Raw genomic sequence first — 23,552 nt, 5'->3', positions numbered from 1 at the left:
CAGCAAAAGGGTTTGGGCATCTAGTTCCATGACTCATCACCCTAATTTTATCCCACAGGAATGGAAGCTATGTACTAGTACATGTGTCCTCGTCCTCATCATCACTGTGTTGAGGACCTAGTCGAGAAAAGAGAGAATCTTCCTAATCCAAATGAGCTAAGGAGCTGAGGTTCACTTCACCTGTGTGAGGGGTCGCCTGTGAAGGCATGGTAGGGAAAGAACCCAGAAAATACAACGCATACCCCACGCCACCAATAGTTTTAGTTTACTGTAAACATTCTAAAGGTAAAGTACATACCTGGAAGCCAAAACCATGAGTTTTTTCTCCCTCACAGCTGATCACAGTTGAGCACAGTCCTATAAGCATGAGGGCTACTAGAGAAGAAAATCCACGACCTCTAGATTTGTCTCAGCTCCTTTATCAGTCCTATCAAGTAGCTCTCTATCTCACTTCCTGCCACCATCAGAAAGCTCCTGCTCATTTACACGTGCCCCTCATTTCTTTAGAATGCAAGCTACTGGAGGAGAGCAACTTGTCCACCTTTATCTCCATCACAGTCCTTTTCCCTAGGCCTAGAACAGAGCCAGCAAATAATCTTTCCACATATATTTGAAAAATGAATAAATCAATCATGAAGAAGGGTATATCACCTAAAACTCTGGAATTATTTGAAGATAACTATGGGCTTTGAAGGTAACTTTGGTTGGTCTCTTTGAGCAGGAGAGATTTATATAATGCTCTGGGACCTCACAATACTTTAATAAAAGCATACTAACAAACTGAGAAATTCTTTTCAAGTAAGTTTTTAATACTCAGATTTAGCTTTTAAACATTATCTTCCACAATTATGCTCCATTTAAAAATCTATAAGGAGGGCCAGGGATTTAGCTCAGTAGTTTCTTCGTGTGCCTCGAAAGCGCAAGGTCCTGAGTTCGATCCCTGGTACCAAAAAATTAAAAAAATTTAAAAATAAAAAACCCAAAAATCTACAAGGTAAGGCTAGGATACAGCTCAGTGGTAGAGTGCTTGCACATCATCTGTGAGGCCAAGTTCAATCCCCAGCACTGCAAAAAATAAAGTAAAATGAACAAAAATCACAAGGTTCTCTTCATTTTCACTAGCTTAGCATTTTTATTAGTCATTTAATTCATAAATACTTATTGTGTCTTGACTTTGTGGAAGTCTGGGAAACTAGTCAAATACCTTGTCCTGAAATACCCTGAAAATCAATAGATGTATGGCATGATCGCCTCAGTACTTTGGGAGAAGCAACCTCACCTCAGTACTATATTGGACTGGTGGTAGATTAACTTGTTAGTCTATGGGGCGATAAATAGGAAGTTTTAGATTTAGGACAGTAACAATGAAAAATAAATTAAAAATATATAAAACAATTATCATGCTTTTACATTTTTAAAAGAATTTCTCATATACCATTACCTCTGTGGAAACATTGTTCTTGGTTACAGGAGACCAATCTAAGTAGACAAACATTTTTATTCTGGTGCATAATCGGAGGTGGTGACCTAGCACTCACTGGATTACAGATGAGTGAGTAATTTGTTGAGAAGTTTAGACAAATAATTAAAAGTGTCCAGGTACTTTTGTTCCTAGAGCTTACCACTAGCACCAACTGGTTAATTACATGCCATTTAAAGTTCAGTTTTGATTTCTAAAATCAAACATCAACAATTTAAAACTAGGTATAAAACTGCATAAACTAATCTGACAGCAGCAGACTATAAGCCTGGTGAAGACTTGAAAGGTTTATATTTTCATTTTTAAAAAGTACACTCTGGATTTTTAAAGTACACTCTGGATCATCTGGATAAGCATCTCATATCCAAAATCAATAAGAGAATTATGGCAGGTGGAAGAAAAAGGAACAGAAGGGACTTAAAAGGAAATTAACATTTATGCCAAATGAAAGCCAAATCATTTAACTTGTGATTTAAGAAGAAAAGCTCTGCCGTGTTCAAATACAAAAAGCTGGTATAGGAATCAAGTATCTCAGGACAAAATAGTACACAGAAAACTGTACACCTGTGCATACAATAATGTAGTCACTCTGCAAAGAAAAATTTAAGGTGGTTTCAACAAAGTAACATCACCCATCACCCCAAGTTCAATTTCTTTTGTTGCTTTTAAAGTTTTGTTTATATTTTGCTCAATTTACTTTCACTTCATACTTGGTTTTGTATAACATCTAAACAATTAAATACCTTAATAAAATAATGTAAGCCACTGCTGGGGACTCATAACTTTTTTCCTCATACTTCAGATTAATACTGATGGAAAAAACAGAGAAATTCAAATCAAGGAGCCCCATTTCCAAATCCTGTCTCTCCTAGCTGCTGACCACGCTGGTCAAAGCCATCACGTCTCAGGGGCTCAGTTTACCTAGGGTTCACGTGAAGATACTTGTGAGGGCCTGTAACTCAAAAGTTCTGCTTCTCTAAATAAATTCGCTTCTTTTTAATTTCTCTCTTGTTACAGCATTCAGTAGTCTATCACACACCAGAATTGAAGATCCCATGATCTTCATGTCTGGCAGAAATAACACGTTGGATGTCCTGCGCATTGCATCTTCACAATGACTCCATCAACTGCAGCCAAAAGTGTCCAAAGCTCCAAGGTCTGCGACACACTATGGTACCTTTACCTCCGTTCCCTCTCTTCCACAAAGCATTCCACATAAAAGCTACCAGATTTATCTCCCTAAATTCATTTTTCCAAAATTAACTCTCCAAGCCTTCTCCAGTAGGACGCCACTCAATCTCTCCTTAAATCTTCACAAACTCCAGCAGTTCTGAAACTGAAAGCCCCTGAGGCACTGACACTGGGGGTTACCTTACCTTCCAATCCCTAGTAGAGTGCAAGACTCATAATAAGTTGAACAGCCCCTTATTTATAATGCTTCAAATGACCAAAAGTGTTTCAGATTTTCTGGATTTTGGAATATTTGCCTAGACTATTTAAGCTTCCCTAATCAGAAAATCCAAAATACTCCAAATTCTGAAACATTTTGAGAGAAGTATTTCTTCATAACAAATTTTTGGATAGGGATGCTCAACCTGTAAGTGTTCAAAAAAAAGTAATGCTTGTCTCCAAAAAACGGGGGTGCCACTAGACTACCCACAGGGGGGCAAAACTCCTCTATCTCTAACATACCATTATTAATTAATAGACAACTATTTGTATCACAATAATCTGAAAACTGGTCTTAAAGAGAACCACAAAATGATAACCTTCCATGATTAAAAGAGAGCTAATGAAAAAACATTTTAATTCCCTCTCAATTATTTTTAAAATCCCTACTCTTACTACAAGGTGCTCAGATTAACATGGGACAAACAATTGTAGCATGAAAGCTATAATGAAAGAAAAACAGAACCAAAATCCTACAGGATAATACAATACCATCAAATTAATTTTTAAAGTAACAATAATTTAAGAACTTCTCAGGTATTTACTTTAAAATTGTTTTTCTGGTCCCTCACCCTCCTCCCATACTGGGGATTTCCTACTGAGTTACATCTCCAGCCCTTTTTAATTTTGAGACAGTGTCTTGCTAAATTGCTAAATTACTAAATTGCCCAGGCAGACCTTGAACTTGCAGTCCTCCCATCTCAGCTTCTCAGAGTGCTGGGATTACAGGTGTGTGCCACCATACCCAGCAGGTACCTCATTCTTACACTGAGTAAAAGCCAAAAGTCAAATTATACACATCCACACAAAATCTCTCTCTAAACACACAATATAATGTATGATATTGTATGACATACTGTGACATCACTCTTTGTAAGCAACTTGAATATTGAAATTTACTGCTAGGCATAAATGTTGCTAATGAGCATTTCTTAGATATTAACAGATTATTAATCACTGACCCTGCCATCTACTACTGAAGCTGGGGGGGAAAAAGGGCCCCAAATTAATGTATAAAAATGTGACTCACATGTAACCTTTCAGTAGCATTACTGTCCTATACAAGGAGACAGACTGCTTAGGGATCCTACAGCACAACCTAAAACATATGCGGACCTGAGGTAACCCAACCCAAGTAAGCCAGGACCATCAATCATCAAGTCGGCCAATCCGATTCTCTTGCTCTTTGAACAAAGGGGATAAAAAGTGCTGCATTTAGAAAGCAAGAGAGGTTTCACTTTATCTTTACCAACTGAATGTGCTCACAACCAACGCTCACCATCAAGCCGTCCCAATTCTGCTTACCAATGAAGGTAAAACTCACGACCAAAATACAGTTCCCACACTTGGATTATAAAATCGACTGTAAAATCATCCATAACTTTACTCTGAATTTATGGAATTGAATGGGGGCAGGAAAGAACTTCCTTGAAAAACATGGGCATAAAATAGGGCTGAGAGTATCTCAGTTGTTATTTGTCAAAGGGTAGAGCCACAGGGGTTACTCTACAGATGACAGGGCCATTAAAATAAGTAAAATTGTTTTTCGATGGCTACAAAACTGATCCATATACTCCCAAATATGGGCGCATCCACAGCCTAACAAGTTACAGAAGCCAGACTTTAAATGCAGAAGAAAATACTCCTGCCCTATCTCCCTAAAGAAAGATCACAACCTGGCAAACTGCTGACCAGGACCCACCCAAGCCTGGGCAGAGTGTGTATTTCAGATATTCCATCAGGAAATCATGCTGAGTGCTAGCGGCTCCTCTAGGCCTCTGCAGCAGCCTCGGGTCCAAGAGCAAACTCGGACAGTAATGTCGATGTCACGACGAGACCGCCGATCCTGCGCGCTCCGGACAAGTCCATCCGGGACCCGGGGCGCCATCGCGCCCGCCCCGCACCCCGACCCCGCGGTCGCCAGGACCCGCGCTCCTACCTTGGCGGCGCCTCGTCCTCCGGGCTCGGGCAGCTCCGAGGTCCAGCGACCCGGCGACGACGCCGCTCCACCCGGCCCGCGCCCCTCCCCAGCGAAGCCGCCGGCGCCCAGGTCCGGACCGAGAACGCCGCGCGGGCCGCCGCCAGCCGCCGCCTCTGGTATGTCAGGGGCCGGGATTGTATTTCGAAAGATCCGCCATTTTCACCTCGTCATCACCATCGCGGCGCGGCGGCTTCGCAACAGCCGGGCCCGCCCGCCCCCGGCCGCGCGCTCCCGGGCCGGGCACGCGCAGGGCGCGGACGACTCGGCGCACAGGGTTCTCTGAGGAGCTGAGGACGCCCGAGATCCAGGCTAAGCGCCGGGGTGACACCCACCCGCGGGGCTGCACGCCCGACCTCTCCGCCACCTCGGAGCTGGCCACGCGCGGGTACCACGCAGGCACGGTAATCGCGATCTTTCATTTTTTAAAAGTAGCGCCCCGAACTGCATTCCTCGCCACTATGTCATCGGATCACTTCTGTCCGTGAACACAGCGACTTCCAATCTGCCATGGGTTAGGACGTCTAGGTTTAAGATGCACGGATGCAATGGTGAACACTCGTGAATGCTCAACTTCTGAATCGCAGACCGATGTCTGGCACCGAATGGAAACACCCGGGGGGGGGTGTGTCCCACACAGCGAAAACAAACACTTGCTTCCCGACAAGTCCCCGGCCTGGCCCGCGTTGCCCGCCCCACGCAGACAGAAAGGCTGGGACCATGCAGGAGCGCGAGTGGCAGGGCTCCGGGTGACACCGCCCGGAGGGCCTCTGCTAAGCTGAGGATTTCATTGTCACCCTCTCAGAAGCTGACTTCTGCACCATCCAACCTCAGCCCTACCGACCTGCGGGAACAGGGGCATAAACTCAGGCTGAGTACTGGGAGGCTCCGCTAAGAGTTGTCGGGGAGGGCGCGGTGGCAGTGAAGACGCCGCCGCAGCAGTCTCCGGGTCGGGGGGACCCGCCGTCCCCAAGCCCTGCGGGCCGCGGCGTCCTCGCCAGAGAACTTCTTCCCGCACACGGCGCCGCACTCGGCTGTGCACCATCGCCGCGGCCCGCTGCCGCCCTCAGGCACCTGGAAGACACCGTAGCCGGCGGCTCCGCGAGGACACGGACGCGCAGCCCGGAGCCATACAAAGGGTTGGACGAGGGCGGTGCGGGGGCGCGACCCGGCGGCGGAGCCGGATCCAGACCCGGCGAGCGCGGAATTCCTCGGGCCCACACCGCGGGGCCCTCCCCGGACGCGGACACAGGTGACAGCCGCCCGGGCTCCGCCCCGCGCCGAGGTCCCCGCGCCTGCCGCCGCCCAGCCTGCCCCCGAGGAGCCGTCCGGCGCCCTAGTCCGCACCCGGCCCCCCACGAGCCCCTCTCGGGACCGACGCTCACCCACGCCGGCGGCGCCGCCGCCTCCTCCTCGCGCAAAGCTGCCCGGGCTCCCAGCAGCCGCGGCGGCGGCGGCGCCTCCGAGACACAGACCCGGGTTTGTTCAAAATCACGCGCCCTGCGCCATTCCGCCACCGCATCCCATAATACGCCGGGCCCGCCCCGCCCGCGGCCACGCCCTCTTCGCCCGCGGGCCCCGGTTCCCGCCCCGCCCCTTCCGAGGCTTCGCCCTGCCCCTGGAAACGCGCGCTCGCGTCCTTCCGCCCGGCTCCGCTAGCGCTCTCGGGTCACCTGACTTGAGAGGCGCCCAGTCAAAGCCGGCTCGAAAGGTTCCATCAGCAGAAGTGCGGGGGACGCCTGGCGCGCGTCTGGTCCAGAACAGCGCGCTCTCCTTGTCGCAAACTCTGCTAGAAACGCGATTTCCAGTATCCACCCCATTCTTGGATGTGCCCGGGTGAGGAAAGGATCAATATTTACAAATGCTAAATCTCTTCCTGTTTTAGACCCTTTTTGTGAAAGTCGCTTGACAGCCTCTGAGAGCCCACACAGAGTTAAAAACTTATTTTGAGATGTACTTTCTGTATTTTGTCTTGCAATATAGCTTACACTTAAGACTAACACAATCAAAATTGTTGTATTTAGTTACCCTTTCTTGTATTTTCCCACTACTTATAATGCTATATGGAGTCGACACTAAAGACACTAAATATGGAGTTCACACTAAGTGAATTCTGTGTGAGATGAACTACACAGGTGAACAAATAGAAAAATACCGAAGAGTAAAGGTAGAGCCCCGAGGCACGGTTCTAAATGCTAACGCGGGTCGTGTGGGTCCGCTTGACAGACAGCGGGGAGTAGAGTGTTCGGAAGAGAGAGGCTCCGGTCGCTGTGGAAACAGCAATCACTTTGGGATCCAGTCGTCCTGGTTTTAAATTCTGGCGCCTCCACCTACGAGTGTATAAAGTTGAAGTTTTTTTCCCCCATCTACAGAGTAAAAATAACAGCTTTCTAGGATTCTAAGGGTAAATTAAATGAGAAGCATCTGTCTCCGCCTCCCATGTTAAATTTTGCTGGGCCCTCCGGGACCTCCCAACCAAACTCAGTAGTGCCAGTTAGTTAGCAGAGCCTTGGCAGCTGACAGTCTGGTGTGTGCGAGGCGGTGAGAATGCAGAATGATGCACACAGGTTTTGCTGTGGATCAAGTAGTGTGAGCCCAGTCTGGGAGAAGTATTGAGGACTTGTGTAAGAAATCCTCAGGATCAAATGATCAGTGATACTGTGGATCCTTCTGGAAGGAAAAAGAGAGAGTATACCCAAATCCAGCTGGATTTGTAGGGAGACAAAGAGTCTCCTAAGAGGGAGAGAGTTTCTCTGTTTTTGTTGTTGTTGTTATTGTTTTGGTACGGGGGATCAAACTCAGGTCCTTGTGCTTACCCAGCAGGCAGCGAAACCACTGAGCTAAATCCCCAACCCTCTCTGTTTTTTTCACAAAAGGCTAGTTTAATTCTGATACCAAAAACCCAAGACTATACCCAAAAAAAGGGAAAACTCTTGCATTCACACCATGATTTTGTTACAAAGACAAAATAATAGTATTAAAATTTTATCAAATCCAGGAATATGGTACTAATTCACACTATGATAAAGTATGGTTTACTCCAAGAATGGTAGTTTAATATTTGAAAATCTACTTGTAATTTATGAAAGGAGAAAAACCAAATGATAGTCTCTAGAGATAGATTATAGATGTCAACAACAATTTTCAATTTTTAAATTTTATTTATTTATTTATTTTTTGTACTGGGGATCAGACTCAGGACCTTGGGCTTGTGAGGCAGGCAAGACGCTGCTGAGCTAAATCCCCGGCCCTAAAATTTTTTGTAAATTAATAAAAGTATTTTCTTAATTGAGACAATCACCCCCAAAAAAGCATAATTATACTTCATAGTGAAATGACAGAGGCATTTCCATTTTGACTAGAGGTTTTGTCAGGCACCTAACAAAAATGGAGAGATAGACCAGCTATTATTTAACATTTTTTCAGGGTGTCCAAACTAAATTAATTAAATAAGAAAAAAGAAATAAAAGAGCCACGTGTGGTGGCAAACACCTGTAATCCCAGGACTCTGTGAGGTTGAGGCAGGTCGATTGCAAGTTGGAGACCAGCCTGAGCAACTTACAAAAGAATTTTTTAAAAAAAAAGGGCTGAGAGGGCTGGGGATTTAGCTCAGTAGTGTCACTGCCTGCCTCAAAAGTGGAAGGTCCAGAGTTTGATCCCTGGTACCACAAAAAAAAGGGGGGCGAGGCGGCTGAGGATATAACTCAGTGCAAAAGCTCTGAGTTCAATCCCTAGTTCCACCAAAAAAAGTATCAATACTGGGAAAAGAGACTAACTGGTTCTAATTAAAAATAATCATACAAGTTCAGGTTGTCTTGGCCTGTGGGTCAAACTGCTGTCCCTGCAAATTAATAGCTATAAGAACTTAGGCAAGTTGCTCTCCTTTGGTGGCTTCATCTGTAAATTTGGAATAGTACATATACCATAAAGCTGTTGTAGCAATTAACAAGGTAATATGTATAAAACACAACAGTGTCTGGTGTATAGTACGGTAAGCACTCAGTCGTAGAAAACTATTAAGAAAGCTACGTTTAAAATATAATCTTTTTTCTTTCACACAACATCTGTACTGTTTTTCATAAGAGAATCTTTGTTTTACATTTGCATGATGCCTTTTCCAAACGAACTAAAAATGTTCAGCAAGTATTCATTGATCATCTACTGGATTCCAAGTAATGTGTATGGCATTGGGAATAAAGTGGTGAACACGACAGAGCACCTGCATCTGCCTCCCATTGTGGCGGGCCTGTTCCCTACTAGCTAGTCTGGTGACTTTGGCCATATGTGGTGATTAAGAAACTCCCATATGGCTGGTGTGGCTGTGGAACTGACCTATTCATTTTAAAGACAGGAATATGGAGAAGGTAAGAGAATTATTACAAAGCAAACCAAAATACATTACTGGGCCCTATATATTGCTAGGTACAAAGCATGGACTAGTTAATAAAATTGTCTTAAATAGGTTAGTTTCCAAAAGATTATTCCTAAGTTCCTTTGTTCATAAATTCATTTACTGGAAGTCCAAGATTTCTCAATACAAGCAGCATCAGATATATGCAAAAGTAATTTTCACCTTTACTTCTTTTTCATTATCATGCAGTTTTTTACAACAGGCCCATAATCCCTTATCAACAATTTCAAAATCCAAAAAGTTTTGAAAACTGAAAAGTTGCTGGAAGCTTCTGGCGAGCTCACTTAGGCAAACCTGGCCCATTGTGACATAAGGCAATAATATTATTTATGTATTCCACTTGATGTCAGTATCCACATTCAGAAATATGGATGTATTTATGGAGTTTGATTATGACCATGGGAGTTGCAAGGAACTTTCTAATGTGATGGGAATGTTTTTTGTTGTTTTGATTGGGATTTTGGTTTTTGGTTTTTCTGTTTTGTCCTTTCACCTCTCCTTCCCTCCCCTCTCCTCCCCTCCCCTCCCCTTCCCTTCTCTTCTCTTCTCTCTTTTTCATGCAGGGTCTTGCTGTATTATTCCAGCTTGTCTCAAACTCCAGGGCTCAACTGATCCTCCTGCCTCTTCCTCCCAAACAGTTGGGACTACTGGTGTGTCCCACTGCCCCTGCCTGGTGGAAATGGTCTCAACCTTGATTATGGTGGTGGCTGTACAAGGCCTCGGGCTCATTGAGAAAATTAGTATGGGTTCATTTTATTATATATAAATTACAGCACATTAAACTTGCTTTTTTAATTTTTAAAAAAATACTAAGTTCCCTACAAACATGCGTTATGTGATGGGCTGAAGTTGCTTTTAAAAGAAAAATAAAAGTTTTAAAAATAATTTTTGCATATACTTCTTCAAAATCCAAAATATCCTTTATTCCAAAATATATTTAGACCTAAGGGGTTTTTCCTGGGTGTATGCTTAAGGGTTTTGTATAAGAGAATATAGACTGGTATCACTTTGAACAAACAGAAGTGCCCCCCCCCGTGGTATATAATATTATAATATAAAACTCCCCAAAATAAAATAACCACTAAAATCATCTATTAGTGGCAGGAGTTTCATTTACTGTTCCTCTGGCATTAAGATTTCTTCCCCTCTTAAAAGTTGCCTCTATTTGTTTCCTGGAAGATCCCCTGTAACAGTGGTGGCAAACCTATGGCTCAAGTGCCACAGCAGGCATGCAGAGTCCTCTCTGTCAGCAACTGAGCCAAGTCACCCTAACATTGCCCCAGCAGCTGAGCACCAGAAAACACTACACATAGGGGCCATGTGCCTGCTCAGGAAAGAGTAGCAGCACCAGACAGCACTATCAGATGACTTGAGTGCTGCATGTGTTACTTTCAAACTAATGAAGGATGAGCCAAGATTTGACAAATTTATCGGTATGCATACAACAGCAAAGATCACAGTAATTGTGCAAAAGCATGCCAAATGCAAACTTTTACCTTTCAATAAAAAGCTATTTGTATGTTTGAAAGCTCTGTTACTGTTTTTCTTTTAAGACAAGATATTGGGAATTCAAAAAAAATAGACTCCGGCCTGGGGATTTAGCTCAGTGGTTCCGGCGCCTGCCTCGCAAGCGCAAGGTCCCAAGTTCGATCCCCAGCACACACACACAAAAAAACATAGACTCCCCAAAACAAAAGATCCAGTCATAAAATGGGCAACTGAAATGAATAGACATGTCTCAGAAGTACAAGTAGCCAATAAATAACATGAAAAAATGTTCAACATTGCTGACCATTAAAGAAATGAAGATTAAAACTACACTGAGATAAAAAAAAACTACACTGAGATACTTTTCTTACCCCAGAAAGAATGGCCTGTCATCAAAAAATTTAATATATGCTGATGAGGATGTGGGGGGAAAATAACTCTACTGCATTGCTGGTAGGAATGTAAACTTGTACAACTGCTATGGAAATCAATGTGGAGATTCTTCAAAAACACTAAAAATAAAAATTCCATTTGACCCAGCTATCCCCCTTCTATGTATCTTCCCAAAAGAGTTAAAATCAACATATTACAGGAATACATGCCTACTTATGTTTATAGCAGCACAATTTATAATAGCTAAGTCTTGGAAGCAGTATATATGTCCACCAACAGATCAATGGATAAGGAAAATGCGGTATTTATATACAATGGAGTACTGCTCTGCATAAAGAAGGATAAGAATTTGTCAGTAAATGGATGCAACTTGAGAACATAATGTTAAGTGAAATAAGTAAGACACACAAGATTAAATATCACATGTTTGCTCTTATATGAGAAAATATATATGTGCACACAAAAAGCAAAATAGAAGATAGATAAATAGGAAATAGGGAGAGGTTCAAATAATTCCTCAAATTACCTATTTTGTTATTTCAAAAATATTTCGATATATGCTAATTTATTTCATTTATGCTAATAGTTTCTTTTAGTTCATCAAAAAGAAAGTTTCATGCTATTAGCTGTTAGTTTCTTTAAGAATTTTTTCTGTCTTCTATTCTGAGTTATTACTTTGAAGACAATAACACATTCTGAATTAACTATTGTTCTCATTTTGTTATGAAATTTTATTTTTTCATAAAATAAACTTTTAAAACTTTCCAAAAAAAAGACAAAAGATATTAATGTATGAATTTTTTTTTCTAAAATAAAACCTCAGTATTCAGGTTTAATTGCAGGATTAGCACTTTGCGATAAGTAAGTGGGTTTTGGATTGCAGTTTGGACACTCGGTCTCTAAAAGTTTTGCTGTCGCTGCCCTGTAATGTTCTGGTGTTCTTGTCTTGTGGGAAATATAACATTCTTATGGTTAGGGATGGGGTTTCCCTAGGAGGAAATAGATATCTGATAATGTCAGTCATCCTGAACACCCTTGTCTTGAGAAAGAAGGGCTGGAACTGAGAGGAGAAAGCACTCACTCTAGGCCTTGTTTTTTTGGACCCAGCCGCAAATTGTTTCAAGGATAGTGCCCATCCTTTTTCCCAATAGGAAGACATCTGCCCTTAGCCTAAAAATTAGATAGAATAGACAATTTTTAAATTATAAAATATCTTGAATTTTTTCATAACCTGTAAGGGTTCCTGAATGGGCAGGGGTTCACAGATTTGGAGGAGCTCAGCAAGGCCAGCAAATGGTTGGGTTCCCATCTGTTCCATAGATCTTAGCTCTGGTGTCAAACTGACAGCATGAACTGTCTGGGGCATGCTCCTTTATCTAGTGGGTCATGGGAACACAAGGATATTGAATGGAAACATGATGTCCTTTTTACCTCACCCCAAAACAACTGGCACACTGTCACTTCTGCCCACATTACATTAATTTAAACAAACCTAACATTAATGAGGTGGAAGAAATACATTCTTTCTACTGGAGTGAGAGGTACTGCAAAGATCCATGGCAAAGGGTTTAGAGGAATAATTCCAGTACCAAGAGGGAATAAGGAATGGAGAGAGCTGATCCAAACTACCACAAGACACCACACCTGCCTGGCAAGCACAAGGTCCTGAGTTCGATCCCCAGTACCAAAAAAAAAAAACCAACAAAAAACAAAAACGAAAACCAAACTACTACAAGAGATGACCATGAATACCTCTTGCATTTGGACCTGTACAGTTGCAGCATGGTAGAAGGTGCATACATCAGCATCTCAAAATCTCTATGAAAATACCTGTCTCTTTGCTATAGAAAACCCCTAGTCTTAAGTAAATTGTTATGCCCATACAACATTAACCTCCTTATCCAATCAAATTGCCATTCTTTGTTCCTCTAATACAAAAATTCTAGAGCTGGCACCTTGGCCTTCAGCCTGTGAACTCACAAAGCCACCCACAAAGCTAACTGCTACATAGATGGTACTTAGTGTTTATAGTAATGAGGCTGCTTTCCACTGCAAGCCAGGAAGTCAAAGGAAAAGTATTTCATGTGTCTCATAACCACCTTTATAAAATAAATAGTATAAAACTGTTGTTTTCTTCTCTTATTTTGTATCACAGCTTTCTAGAGTAATTCTTTGAAGATGTCATCAAAAACCCTAGCTAATTCCTCCTTTCCATGCCACTGTCTTCAGGCTCTGCCATTGTTCCTGGGCTTGCTTTCTCAATGTGGCCACCTGTTATCACACACACTACAAAGAGCAGAAGGGGAAGGGCATTCTTTCCATGCACCTCTTTAACAGCAAGTTAAACTTGTTCCCAGATTTTTCATCATTATGCACTGGGAAACCTGGACCATGTGACTTCTTAAATCACTCACTAGCCAAAAAGAAGAGTCTCAAGCTGTAGTTAGTAAATTAAGGTTCATAGACCAAATCCAGCCCATTACTTGTTTTGTTCAGCCCACAAGCTAAGAATGTTTTTGTTTTGTTTTTTGAGACAGGGTCTTACTATGTAGTTTGGCCTGGCTTTGAACTCATTATGTAGCCCAGGCTGGCCTCAAACTCATGGAGATTTTCCTGCCTCAGCCTCTCAAATGCTGGGAATACATGTTGTGCCACCACATCCAGCTTGTTTTTTTACATTTTTAAAGGATTGTAGAAGAAAAAGCAGCAACATCACAGAGGCCGTATGTGGCCCAACAGGATAACATTTTTAGTACAGTATTTGGCCTTCTACAGAAAGCATTTGCAGACCTTGCCTAGACTAATCATGATTCATCATAGAAAGTGACCAAAGGCCTTACCCTGCTGAGTCTGCAGTAGCACCTGTGTGTAATTTCCATCTGCTCTTCCCAGGACTTGAATAAATCTTACTAGCCATTGCTGAATGGTCCCGTGATTTAACCCAGCTGAGGTAAATTAAAGGGTGGGTTAATGTCCACATGTGGGCCAAGACATTGTGAGAAAACTAGCCATTCATTTCTGTTACAAGAGGTCAATAACTAGTGGATAATCCCCAAGGAAAGATGAATCTCAAGGGTTGTGTTAGTTACTTTTCTCGTTGCTGAGACAAAATTCCTGATACTCAAAGTTAAAGAAAGGAAGGTTTATTTAGCTCACAGTTTGTAGAGATTTTAGTTCATAGTTGGCCGGTGCCAAGGCAGGGTGGCATGGCAGAGAAACAGTTCATGGCAAGCAGAAGGCAGCAAGGCAGCAAGCAAAAAAGCCACAAGCAACAAGCAGTGACAACAGAAGCTCTCTCCCTGTCCATTATATGCTATCCAGGCTACTCTTAGGGTAGGTAGTACTCACAGCCAGGGTGGGGCACCCTTATTCATAGCATCACACCATGAATTAATCCCAGCATCACATCCTTAATCCCACCATCACACACTCCAGATCCAACCACCTCTGAAAAGTCCCACTTATGACTCCACAAGGCTTTTAGGGGGACATCTAAACACAAACCATGACAAAGGTGAACTACCAGAATGTAAGTTCAAGACACTGTCCCTTGCACAGCCAACCTGCCACTCCATTGTCTTCTGGACTGCATAATTTGTGACCAGACTCTGTTAATTCCTCTGCATAGAATATGTCTCTCTTTTTTTTTAACTTTAGCTGCCCTTAAGATTTTCTCTTTATCTTTGGTGCTTGACGGAATATTATATGTATATATTTCATCATTTTGAGGGTTTCCTGAGTTTCCCTGGACGTATGGTTTGATATTTTTCACAATTTTTGGAAAATTCTGTGCTATTATCTCTTTAAACCTTTGTTCTACCATTTTGTTTCTTCTCTTTCTTAAATTCTGCTGTCACTGGATGTGGTTTGAGTGTCTCCCAAAGGTCAGCTTGGTCCCCAGGGAACAATATTCTAGATGATGGGACCTTTGGAATATAGGACCTAGTGGGCGATCCTCAGGTCTTTGAGGGTATGAGGTGGTCCCTGTGCAACTTACTGTAACCCTTTAGGTTCCCAAGAGAGGATTGTTATAAAAGGAGCAAACATAGCCAGGCAGTGGCTTGCACCTGTATTCCTTGGTATTAGGAGGCTGAGCCAAGAAGATCTCCTGAACCCAGGAGTTTGGGACCTGCCTGGGCAACATAGCAAGTCCTCACTTCTTACATACATATATTTCATACATCGCACATACGTACATATATGAAAAGAGAAAGTCTGGCCCTGCACAGCTCTCTGCTTCCTGGTTTAAAACATAGACATCTCATCCAAGGACTTGGAACATTGCCATTCACCAGGAGGTTCTCACCAGGACAAAGTCAATGCAGGCCCTATGCCCTAAAGCTCCAACACTGTGAGCTAGAAGATATATTTCTTCTCGATAATGTTAGTTGCCTCCAGTGTTTCATTGCAGTGACATAGGGCTGACTAATCAGGTTCCAATTACATGTGTGTTGGATCAGCTCTTGGATCTCTCTCTGTCCTCTCCTTCCCTACTCTTCCCTCCGCCCTCCTTCACTTTGGTTCATAATGTGAATTCTTTCTATTGACCTGTCTTTAAATTCCCTGATTCATTCCTTATTTTATTTTATCTGTGGTGCTAGGGATCAAACCCAGGCCCTGGTATGTGCTAGGCAGGTGCTGTAACACTGAGCTACACCCTCATCCTCTGCTTCTTTCCTCAACTGTGTTGAGTCTACTCATGAGTTCATTGAAGACATTTTTCATCTTGATTAACATGACTTTTTATTCTCAGCATTTTGCTTTTACACTTTCTTCCTCTTTTCTGTTTACTCATGCTGTCTGCATGTTGAAGCTTTAATATATTAATCATTGTTTTCTTAAATTCCTTGTCTGTTATCTTTCAGATTGCCTTGTCTCTTGACAGTAGAGAGTATGTGTGTGTGTGCACGTGTGTGTATGTGTGTATTTCTCATATTGGTAATTACCAATTGAATGCTGGACCACGTGTGCACAAGAGAGACTGAAATTATACTAGTTATACTTGAAAATGGTTCAGCACCTCCGTTAGCCTGTTAGTGTGAAAGATTGAGGTCAGTCACTTAGCTTGAGTTTGTTGTTGCTATGGTTACCTTCAGTGCACCATCATCTTCAAATTCCTTTAGAGTTATTCTGAGCATAGGGTAGGGGCTGGTTTGTTTTCTCATTGCTGCTCTTCAACTTTCACTTTTAAGCCTTCTGAGTTCCTGGACTTCTCTGCAAGCTCCTGTTCTTCTCCCAGCAGAAAACTGTGTTATTTGCTGCTTGTTACTAGGTGCCTGCGGGGGCTGCCTCAGTGTAGGGGGCAGGCCCCTGAGGGGAGATAGGTTTCTATCATCTTGTTCCTCCTTCAGTGTTAGATGAGCTCTGTGTTTCTAGACCCTTCTTCAGGAGTAGAAGGATTTTTATCCTTTTCCTATTCCTCCACCTGCAATGGGTCTCCACTTGTCCCCAAGATGGGGAGGTTTGCTGCCCACTGCCATCATCAATTTAAGTCTTTTATTTCTTGGGGATGGGGTCTTGCGTTTCCTGCAGTGGCAGCTACTCCTCTCCTCCAGGCTTGTACCCCCTGCCCAGACACTTTCTTGTGCCCTCCACCCTGCTCCCAGGCTTTGGCCTGGGGGCCACAGGGTGGGCCACAGAGAAGAGCCTGTGAATGGATGTGAATTTCTGTATGATTGTTGTTCTCATAGGGCTCTATTTAATATTTAATATTAATTATTTAATAATTTAATACTTTAGCTGATTTCTCCTATCCTGTGTGTACAGCAGCCCCATCTCTCCTCTGAGCTTTGCCACAATCAGCAATTGCTGGCATCTCACCTCTATTTATTTATTATTTATTTTGAGACAAAATCTTGCTATGTAGTTCAGACTGGCCTTGAACTCACTATGTAGCCCAGGCTGACCTCAAACTCAAGGTGATCTTCCTGCCTCAGCCTCCCAAGTGCTGGGATTATAGGCGTGTGCCACCACACCTGACATCATCTCTTTTTAGAAGCACCCAACTTTCCTTTGATCTCTTGTCATTTGCTTGCTCTGCAACTTCAGCTTTCTGTTAGACTCAGAGTTATGATTTTGTTATTATAAAATCTAGTCATTATTACTGTTGTGGTGGGAGCAATGCTCTTTCTCTCTTTCTATACCTAGATAGAAGCAGGAAAACCTCCAAGTATTAATTTTATTAGAAGGCTCTGAGGGTCTCTATTGTTGGACCAACATGTACAATGCTCAGTATGGTTTTTACCCAGGAAAACTCTCTAACTCTCCTAACTCACTTCTTCCTACTTGTCCTTCTGCCTCTCAGGATTCTTAGTTTACAATCCAAGTTTCACCGTCTGCTTCCCACTGTTGATGGCAGATTTAGAATGTCTTGTCCCCATTCTACCATCAGTTCCTATTCAATCTTTGGATTTGTGTATTCCTTGATTTAGTACCAAATCCAGAGAAGGGATAAAAGGGAAGGGAGACTTGTTTTACTAACACTGCTTCCTGCCTGCCCTACAGTGGACAGTTTCTCCTCTGAGATGCCCCTCTGCCATGAGACCTGCCTTAGTATCAACCAACTAGCTACTGAAACCTCTACAGACCTAGAACTGAAATACTTTTCCTCCTTTAACTTTGAGTATCGAGTATTTTGTCTCAGCAACGAGAAAAGTAACTAAGACACCTAGAATGACCAAAACTAACAACATAGTCTATTAAAATTACTGGACTTTGAAGAAAAAATACTGGGTATGCTTAGGTATGCTTTGAAGAAAAAATACTAGGCAAAAAGAGTGAGTGAATTATAAGGGAGAGAAAATTAAACCCTCATCAGACATTTTTCAGAAAAGTTACACACACACACACACACACTGGAGTACCACACTGAAGATTCTCAAGAAAAGTATGTTTATTGTATTACTAAAACTGATTTTCAAACATAAGTTCTTATCAACATCCAAGAACATGCAAAAATATAGTTTCTATAAGCCCTCCCTGAGAAATCCATTAAGGAGCCAATTTCAGGCACCAAAATGTTTAGAGAGATAATGGTATAAGAGCTGATGGTGAGCATTAAATATGTGTTACTTGTAAACTTAAGAATAAATGAGAATTAAAAGGAAGAACATGCACTTTGTAACACTTATATGGGTTCACAATATAGCTCTGGTACATTATAAAAATGAGAGTTTATAAGAGATACGGGAAAATATTCAACTGTTTTCAGTAATTACTGAGAACCGGCCAAGCCCTATGGCTAGCTACTTGGGGGGTATGGCAAAGAATAAAAGACAAAGACAATATTGTAGATAAATGGCGGTGGCTAGGAGATCAATGCCTCATGTTAGGCAAAAGACAAAGGATGCTCCAAGCCTGCCACTCTTTATGGAGTACACATAAGCAATCAGAAGGGGTGACGAGTGACTCAGGAACAGCGATGGAGAGGGCCATGGGCTAGTAAAAAAAGAATAAAGCGTTCTGGTAAAGATAGACTATAAGTTAATAGGGAACCTAAGTCTTTCTCTGAAGTTGATCAATTGTCCCAATTTTTTATTTATTCATCAACATTCTGAGTTTCTTGAGACAATAGATAAAACTTCCTTTTGAAGAGCATCTAGATCCAAGGTTACATTTTTATGTATTATTCCTTGGATATGTTTTTAATATGTTCTCAAGGATGAGAAGATTGATTATAAAGTAAAGGAGTTACATAGAATGGAGTAACATTATAAAGACATTTGTGGCTTTGTTATAACTGTAAGCTTCCGATTTTTTTTTTTCCGGTGCCAGGCATCAAACTTAGGACCTTGTGCTTTCGAGGCAGGTGAGTGCCACTGAGCTAAATCCCTGGCCCTGTAAGCTTTCTATTTGATTCTTCATCTATAGCACCGTAGTCTCTAACACACTAATTTGAGATTGCAACTTTGTATCTATAGCATGTTGTATTTTTTAGGACTCATCAGCAGTTTTTGTCTAATTATCTATAAAATGTGCTCTCTGAACAAAATGGGTGAGAGCTACAGGAGAAATGGCTATATTAGAAATCAGTAATATTAAAGAAATTATTCTAGAAATAATCAGTCTTATTTTTTTAGTTCTGTGTATAAGGTGATCTACCAGGGTCTGTAAAAGATGTAATACTGGAATATAGGACCAAGATTCTGTTAAATTTATTGGCATCCATACCCTGGGCATTGTGTCTAAGGATTAATAAGATCTTATTAAGACATCCCCAGTTTTAATGTAATGACTTAAGGTAAATTTTCTGTAAAAAGACATAAGGATTGTAAATATATATTACAATTCTGCTAGTGTTATTTTGTCTAACAAGTAAGGCAATAGTGCCTGACAGAGAGTTTATATAATAGCCTGTCTATTTTTCTGTAACAAAGGTAAGATGAGTTTCTAAATAGTCTTTGTATAGGTCTAGGTTTGACATCAATAATAGTTTGTGATATCGGCAGGCCAAATCTTGTGCCCTCTCAAGTGAGTTGGCCTTTAGGAAGGGTCTGTTTAGTTGATGTATTATGTTCTGCTATAAACCATCATGCCACTCAGGAGCATTATTAGCCCTTCTCCTCAAGGTTCCCTGAGGTCCCCAATCAATAAATTCATATTGTCCTATAAGCATCCTTTGTCCCTATTTCCTTTATAAATATCCCAAGGAGGGCACCTTTTGCATAATTTTCTCAAATTGTACAAACCTTACAGAGAGAAATATCAGGAACAAATGAATTAATACTTGTACCTGACTCATCAATAGATCCAAGCCCTAAAAGAGTTAGTTGTGGATGATCATGTGCCAACCGATATTGGGGGATAGCAAGTAGACAGTAATTGGACTGTATTGTCCTATATTCCACACATAATGGGTGATATGTAAAATGGGAGGTATAATTTATAACAGTCTTGTCCTATATATCTAATAATGATGAAGGACCAGGCAACCAGTCTATTTGATCATGGTAGATTCTAAACTTCTGATAAATTTTAGGAGGGCAATCTGCCCAAGTGATGGGTCTGAGCAAGGGTGGGTTTGGCACATATGCCTGTTACTCTTTTCCTGCCACTGGAGTTATACATACAGTGCATGCTATGATAGCCATCATGGCAATGAACATATTGTCAGGAGTTTGCGGGGGGGCCTTGTTGTGCCACCAGCATACTGGCCTCTTGAGTTGTCTTCTCCACTTGTCCCTATGTGCAGTCTGTGTGAATCTCAGTACTTGTGGTGCCAGCTTCTCTTCCAAGGTCATCTGGGAAAACATTTTTACCAGCAGATTTGCTGATGGCAGGTACCTCCCTGGTCTCAGCTTTCTCTTCTCTCCATAGTCACGTGTTTCTACGTGGCAACCACACTGGGGCTCCATCACCTGTTAATACACAAGCATACCTTCATGCCCATGTTATTAATAGTGAAGGGCCTTCCCAGAAACTTTTTGAGTATCTTTCCATAAAACTTGAGCACAAGGAGAGCTAGAATGAGCAGTTTGGCAATGAAGTTCAGCAGGAGTACATTTGTTCTCTGTATGTGGATTTAAAAAGTTTAAAGTGAAAATAGCAAGATCTAGCTGGGCTTGTGGAGGTAATTGTATTCCCCCTGCTTATTTATTTAGTTGAGTCTTAAGAGATAAATGTGTCCTTTTTGTAATTGTCTGTCCTTGAGGATGTAAGAAAGGTCTGTAAGATTTTTAATATGTCTGAGCTGAAAAAAGGAAGATAAGGCTCTGTTGACATAAGAGGGACCATTGTCAGTTTTAACTGTATGAGAAATCCCCATTGCTGAAAATGCTGATAAACAATGTTGTTGTATATGTCTAATTTTTTCTCTTGTATGGCAAGGAGCATGAATCATATGAGAATAGGTATCTATTGAAACATGAACATATTCTAATTGGCCAAATGAAGAGATGTGTGTAACATCTATTTGCCAAATTTTATTTTATTCAAGTCTTCTGGGGTTGTTTTCTTTAGGGGAAACAGGTTGAGGGATTTTTTTCGGAAAGTTGGACAGGATAGAAAAATCTTTTTAGTTTGTGACTGAGACAATTGAAACTGTCTTGTCAGAGCCTTATTATTTTGGTGGTGATAAGCATGTAATTGTCATGTTAAATCGAAAGGAGTAACATAATCTATGAGAAAATCAGCCTGTTGGTTATCAAAAGCTAAAGGTCCTGGCAAATTGGAGTGTGCTCTAATGTACCCTATGTAAAAGGGGGCAGTGTGGTTATTGTGCCTCACAAGATGGCACTCTCGAGCCTCACTCCTCAAGTGAAGAATATTGCATAAGCTGAATTGCTAACAATATTTCTAGAAAAATGTTTTGTGAGTTCTAGAACATATAAAATGGGAGTTATTTTTGAATGCTGAGCTTAAAGGCCTGGGGTTAAAATAACATGTTGAAAATTTTTGTTCCAAATGGCTATATTGTTTAGAGGAGCAATCTGTAAAATAGGTTGGAATACCAGCAATGGGTTCTAATTGAATGATCTTAGGAATAATACATGATTGTTTAAGACAGAATTGACAAGTAGGTTCCTTGGGAAAATGATCGTCAATTTATTTCATGAAATCAGCAAAAGTGATTTGTTAATATATTGCCTGTTGTAGTAAGGTAGACTACTGAGAAATATCTATAAGCAACATTATTATAGATGGATCAATAGCAAACAATTAACAATTCCCCATACAACAATTTTAGCAATTTCTTCAGTATATAGCTGTAAGATTTTTATCAATTAGATAGGAAGATATAGCCATTTAATCGAAAACAACTGAGAATCACAGAACTGATCAGTAGGAGAATGAGGGGTATATAAAAGCTATAAGAGAAGGGGATGGTTAGTATTAATATGATAAACTTGTCATCCCCATAACATTTTTTAAAATCAATTGTAACTCTCTTTGTGCCTTGGGTTAACTGATGTGGAGAATTAATTTGAGGATCTCCTTGTAAAGTATCATAATGATGTTTTAATTGATAAGTGGGTAAGCTCAATTTGGAACAGAGCTAATGGATATCTCCCAATAATTTTTGGAAATCATTTAGAGTCAATAATTTATCTTATCTTTTTTTTTTTTTTAGGTCTTACTGCCTGTTCTGTTAGTAGGGATCTTAAGCAGTAGTGAGGGCTAGAAATGTGTACTTTATCAGGGGCTGTGTAGAGGCCAAAAGACTTTAAATCCTTTTTTACTAAGGCAAACAAATCATATAACTGGGATTTGGAATTGGTTGCTAGTAAAATATCATCTATATAATGAATGACATCTGCCTGAGAGTATTGTTTTTTAGTGCCTTATAAGGCCTGTCCTATAAAATGTTGGCGCAAAGACTATTTATCATGTCTCATGGCAAAACTATCCATTGATATCTTTTTATAGGCTCTTTGAAATTTATACTAGGTACATAAAAGGCAAACTTTTGAAGGTCAGGAGGATATAAGGGAATTGTAAAAAAAAAAAAAAAAAAAAGCAATTCTTAAGGTCTGTTACAATTAGGGGCCATTCCCTTGGCACAGCAGTGGGGGCTGGAAGCCCCAGATGTAAAACCCCATCAGTTGGAGGCAGGCATTAACTGTTTTTTGATCTTGTAATAATCTCTATTTTCTAGACTTTTGGGGGATGACAAATATAGGGGTATTCTAGGGACTAACAGATGGCTCTAAATGACCTAATTGAATTTGCTCTTGTACTAATTTATATAAACATATGAGCTTTTCTTGCTTGAGGGGCCATTGATCTACCCAAACAGGATTTTTGGTTTTCTATTGTAAAAGTAAAGCTGTTTGGGGAGGAGAAACATCAATGGCCCTTGTTAAAAATGGGATTGATAACCAATTTTTGTATGGTCTAATTTAACTTTAACATTTAAAGGTTGAAGGTTGTCTTGTAAATTTTTAAAAATCTTAGTCCAGACTGATATCCCATCTTTGTCATTATATTTTTATCTATAGATATAGATTCGGTAGTCAATTTTATTTTTCATTTCTTTAGTAAGTCTCTCCCCCACAAATTAACAGGTATAGGTGTTATGTAAGGTAGGAATAAGCTGGTTTAGTCTTCTGGCCCAGAGTATGATAAGGGAGTTGCACTTTGTAAAACCTGTTGTAGTGACCCGAGCCCCACTAATGAGGTCAAAGCTGGTTTTGTAGCCCAGGAAACTAGCCACTGATAAGAGGACATTATAGAAACATCGGCTCTTGTACCTAACAGGCTCTGAAAACATTTCCCATGTTAATAGAGCACACAGGCCTTCTCTTGGTTAATTCTTGGGTAAAATATATTTCCTTTTTAGCAATATTGTCAAAACCCTCATTTACTTTTTGTGGGTGCTTGTAGTTCTTAATGTCATTTTTAAATATAGGTAACAA

The 23,552-nt window shown here is 41.2% G+C and overlaps 2 protein-coding genes across 6 annotated transcripts in view; one reads left to right on the top strand and one right to left on the bottom strand.

The window, feature by feature from the left end:
* The window catches only part of Lin54 (lin-54 DREAM MuvB core complex component), a 54,069-nt gene extending 47,637 nt beyond the window's left edge, over positions 1-6,432 (bottom strand). For 2 of the 5 annotated variants that reach the window (XM_004872322.3, XM_087199326.1), the window contains exon 1: positions 6,293-6,432. The gene's annotated coding sequence lies outside the window, so the exon portion shown is untranslated. Of the gene's footprint in view, positions 1-4,868; positions 5,006-5,751; positions 6,017-6,292 lie in introns of those variants that run through there. The other 3 variants (XM_004872323.3, XM_013068356.3, XM_004872321.4) reach the window with 2 other exon arrangements.
* Positions 4,747-11,846, top strand: LOC110347190 (uncharacterized). Its single transcript, XM_087199340.1, has 3 exons — positions 4,747-5,184; positions 5,998-6,743; positions 9,882-11,846. Exons 1-3 carry the CDS (start codon positions 4,747-4,749, stop codon positions 9,928-9,930), a joined length of 1,233 nt encoding a protein of 410 aa, XP_087055466.1. The 3' UTR covers positions 9,931-11,846.
* Positions 11,847-23,552: the final 11,706 nt, after the last annotated feature.

This window comes from Heterocephalus glaber, unplaced genomic scaffold (genome assembly GCF_053883595.1).
Source record: "Heterocephalus glaber isolate CG9 unplaced genomic scaffold, H.glaber_assembly_v1.0 deba00001698, whole genome shotgun sequence".
NCBI classification, from domain to species: Eukaryota; Metazoa; Chordata; class Mammalia; order Rodentia; family Bathyergidae; genus Heterocephalus; species Heterocephalus glaber.
The sequence above is the reverse complement of the archived record's forward strand: the minus strand, read 5'-3'. Positions and strand labels throughout refer to the sequence as shown.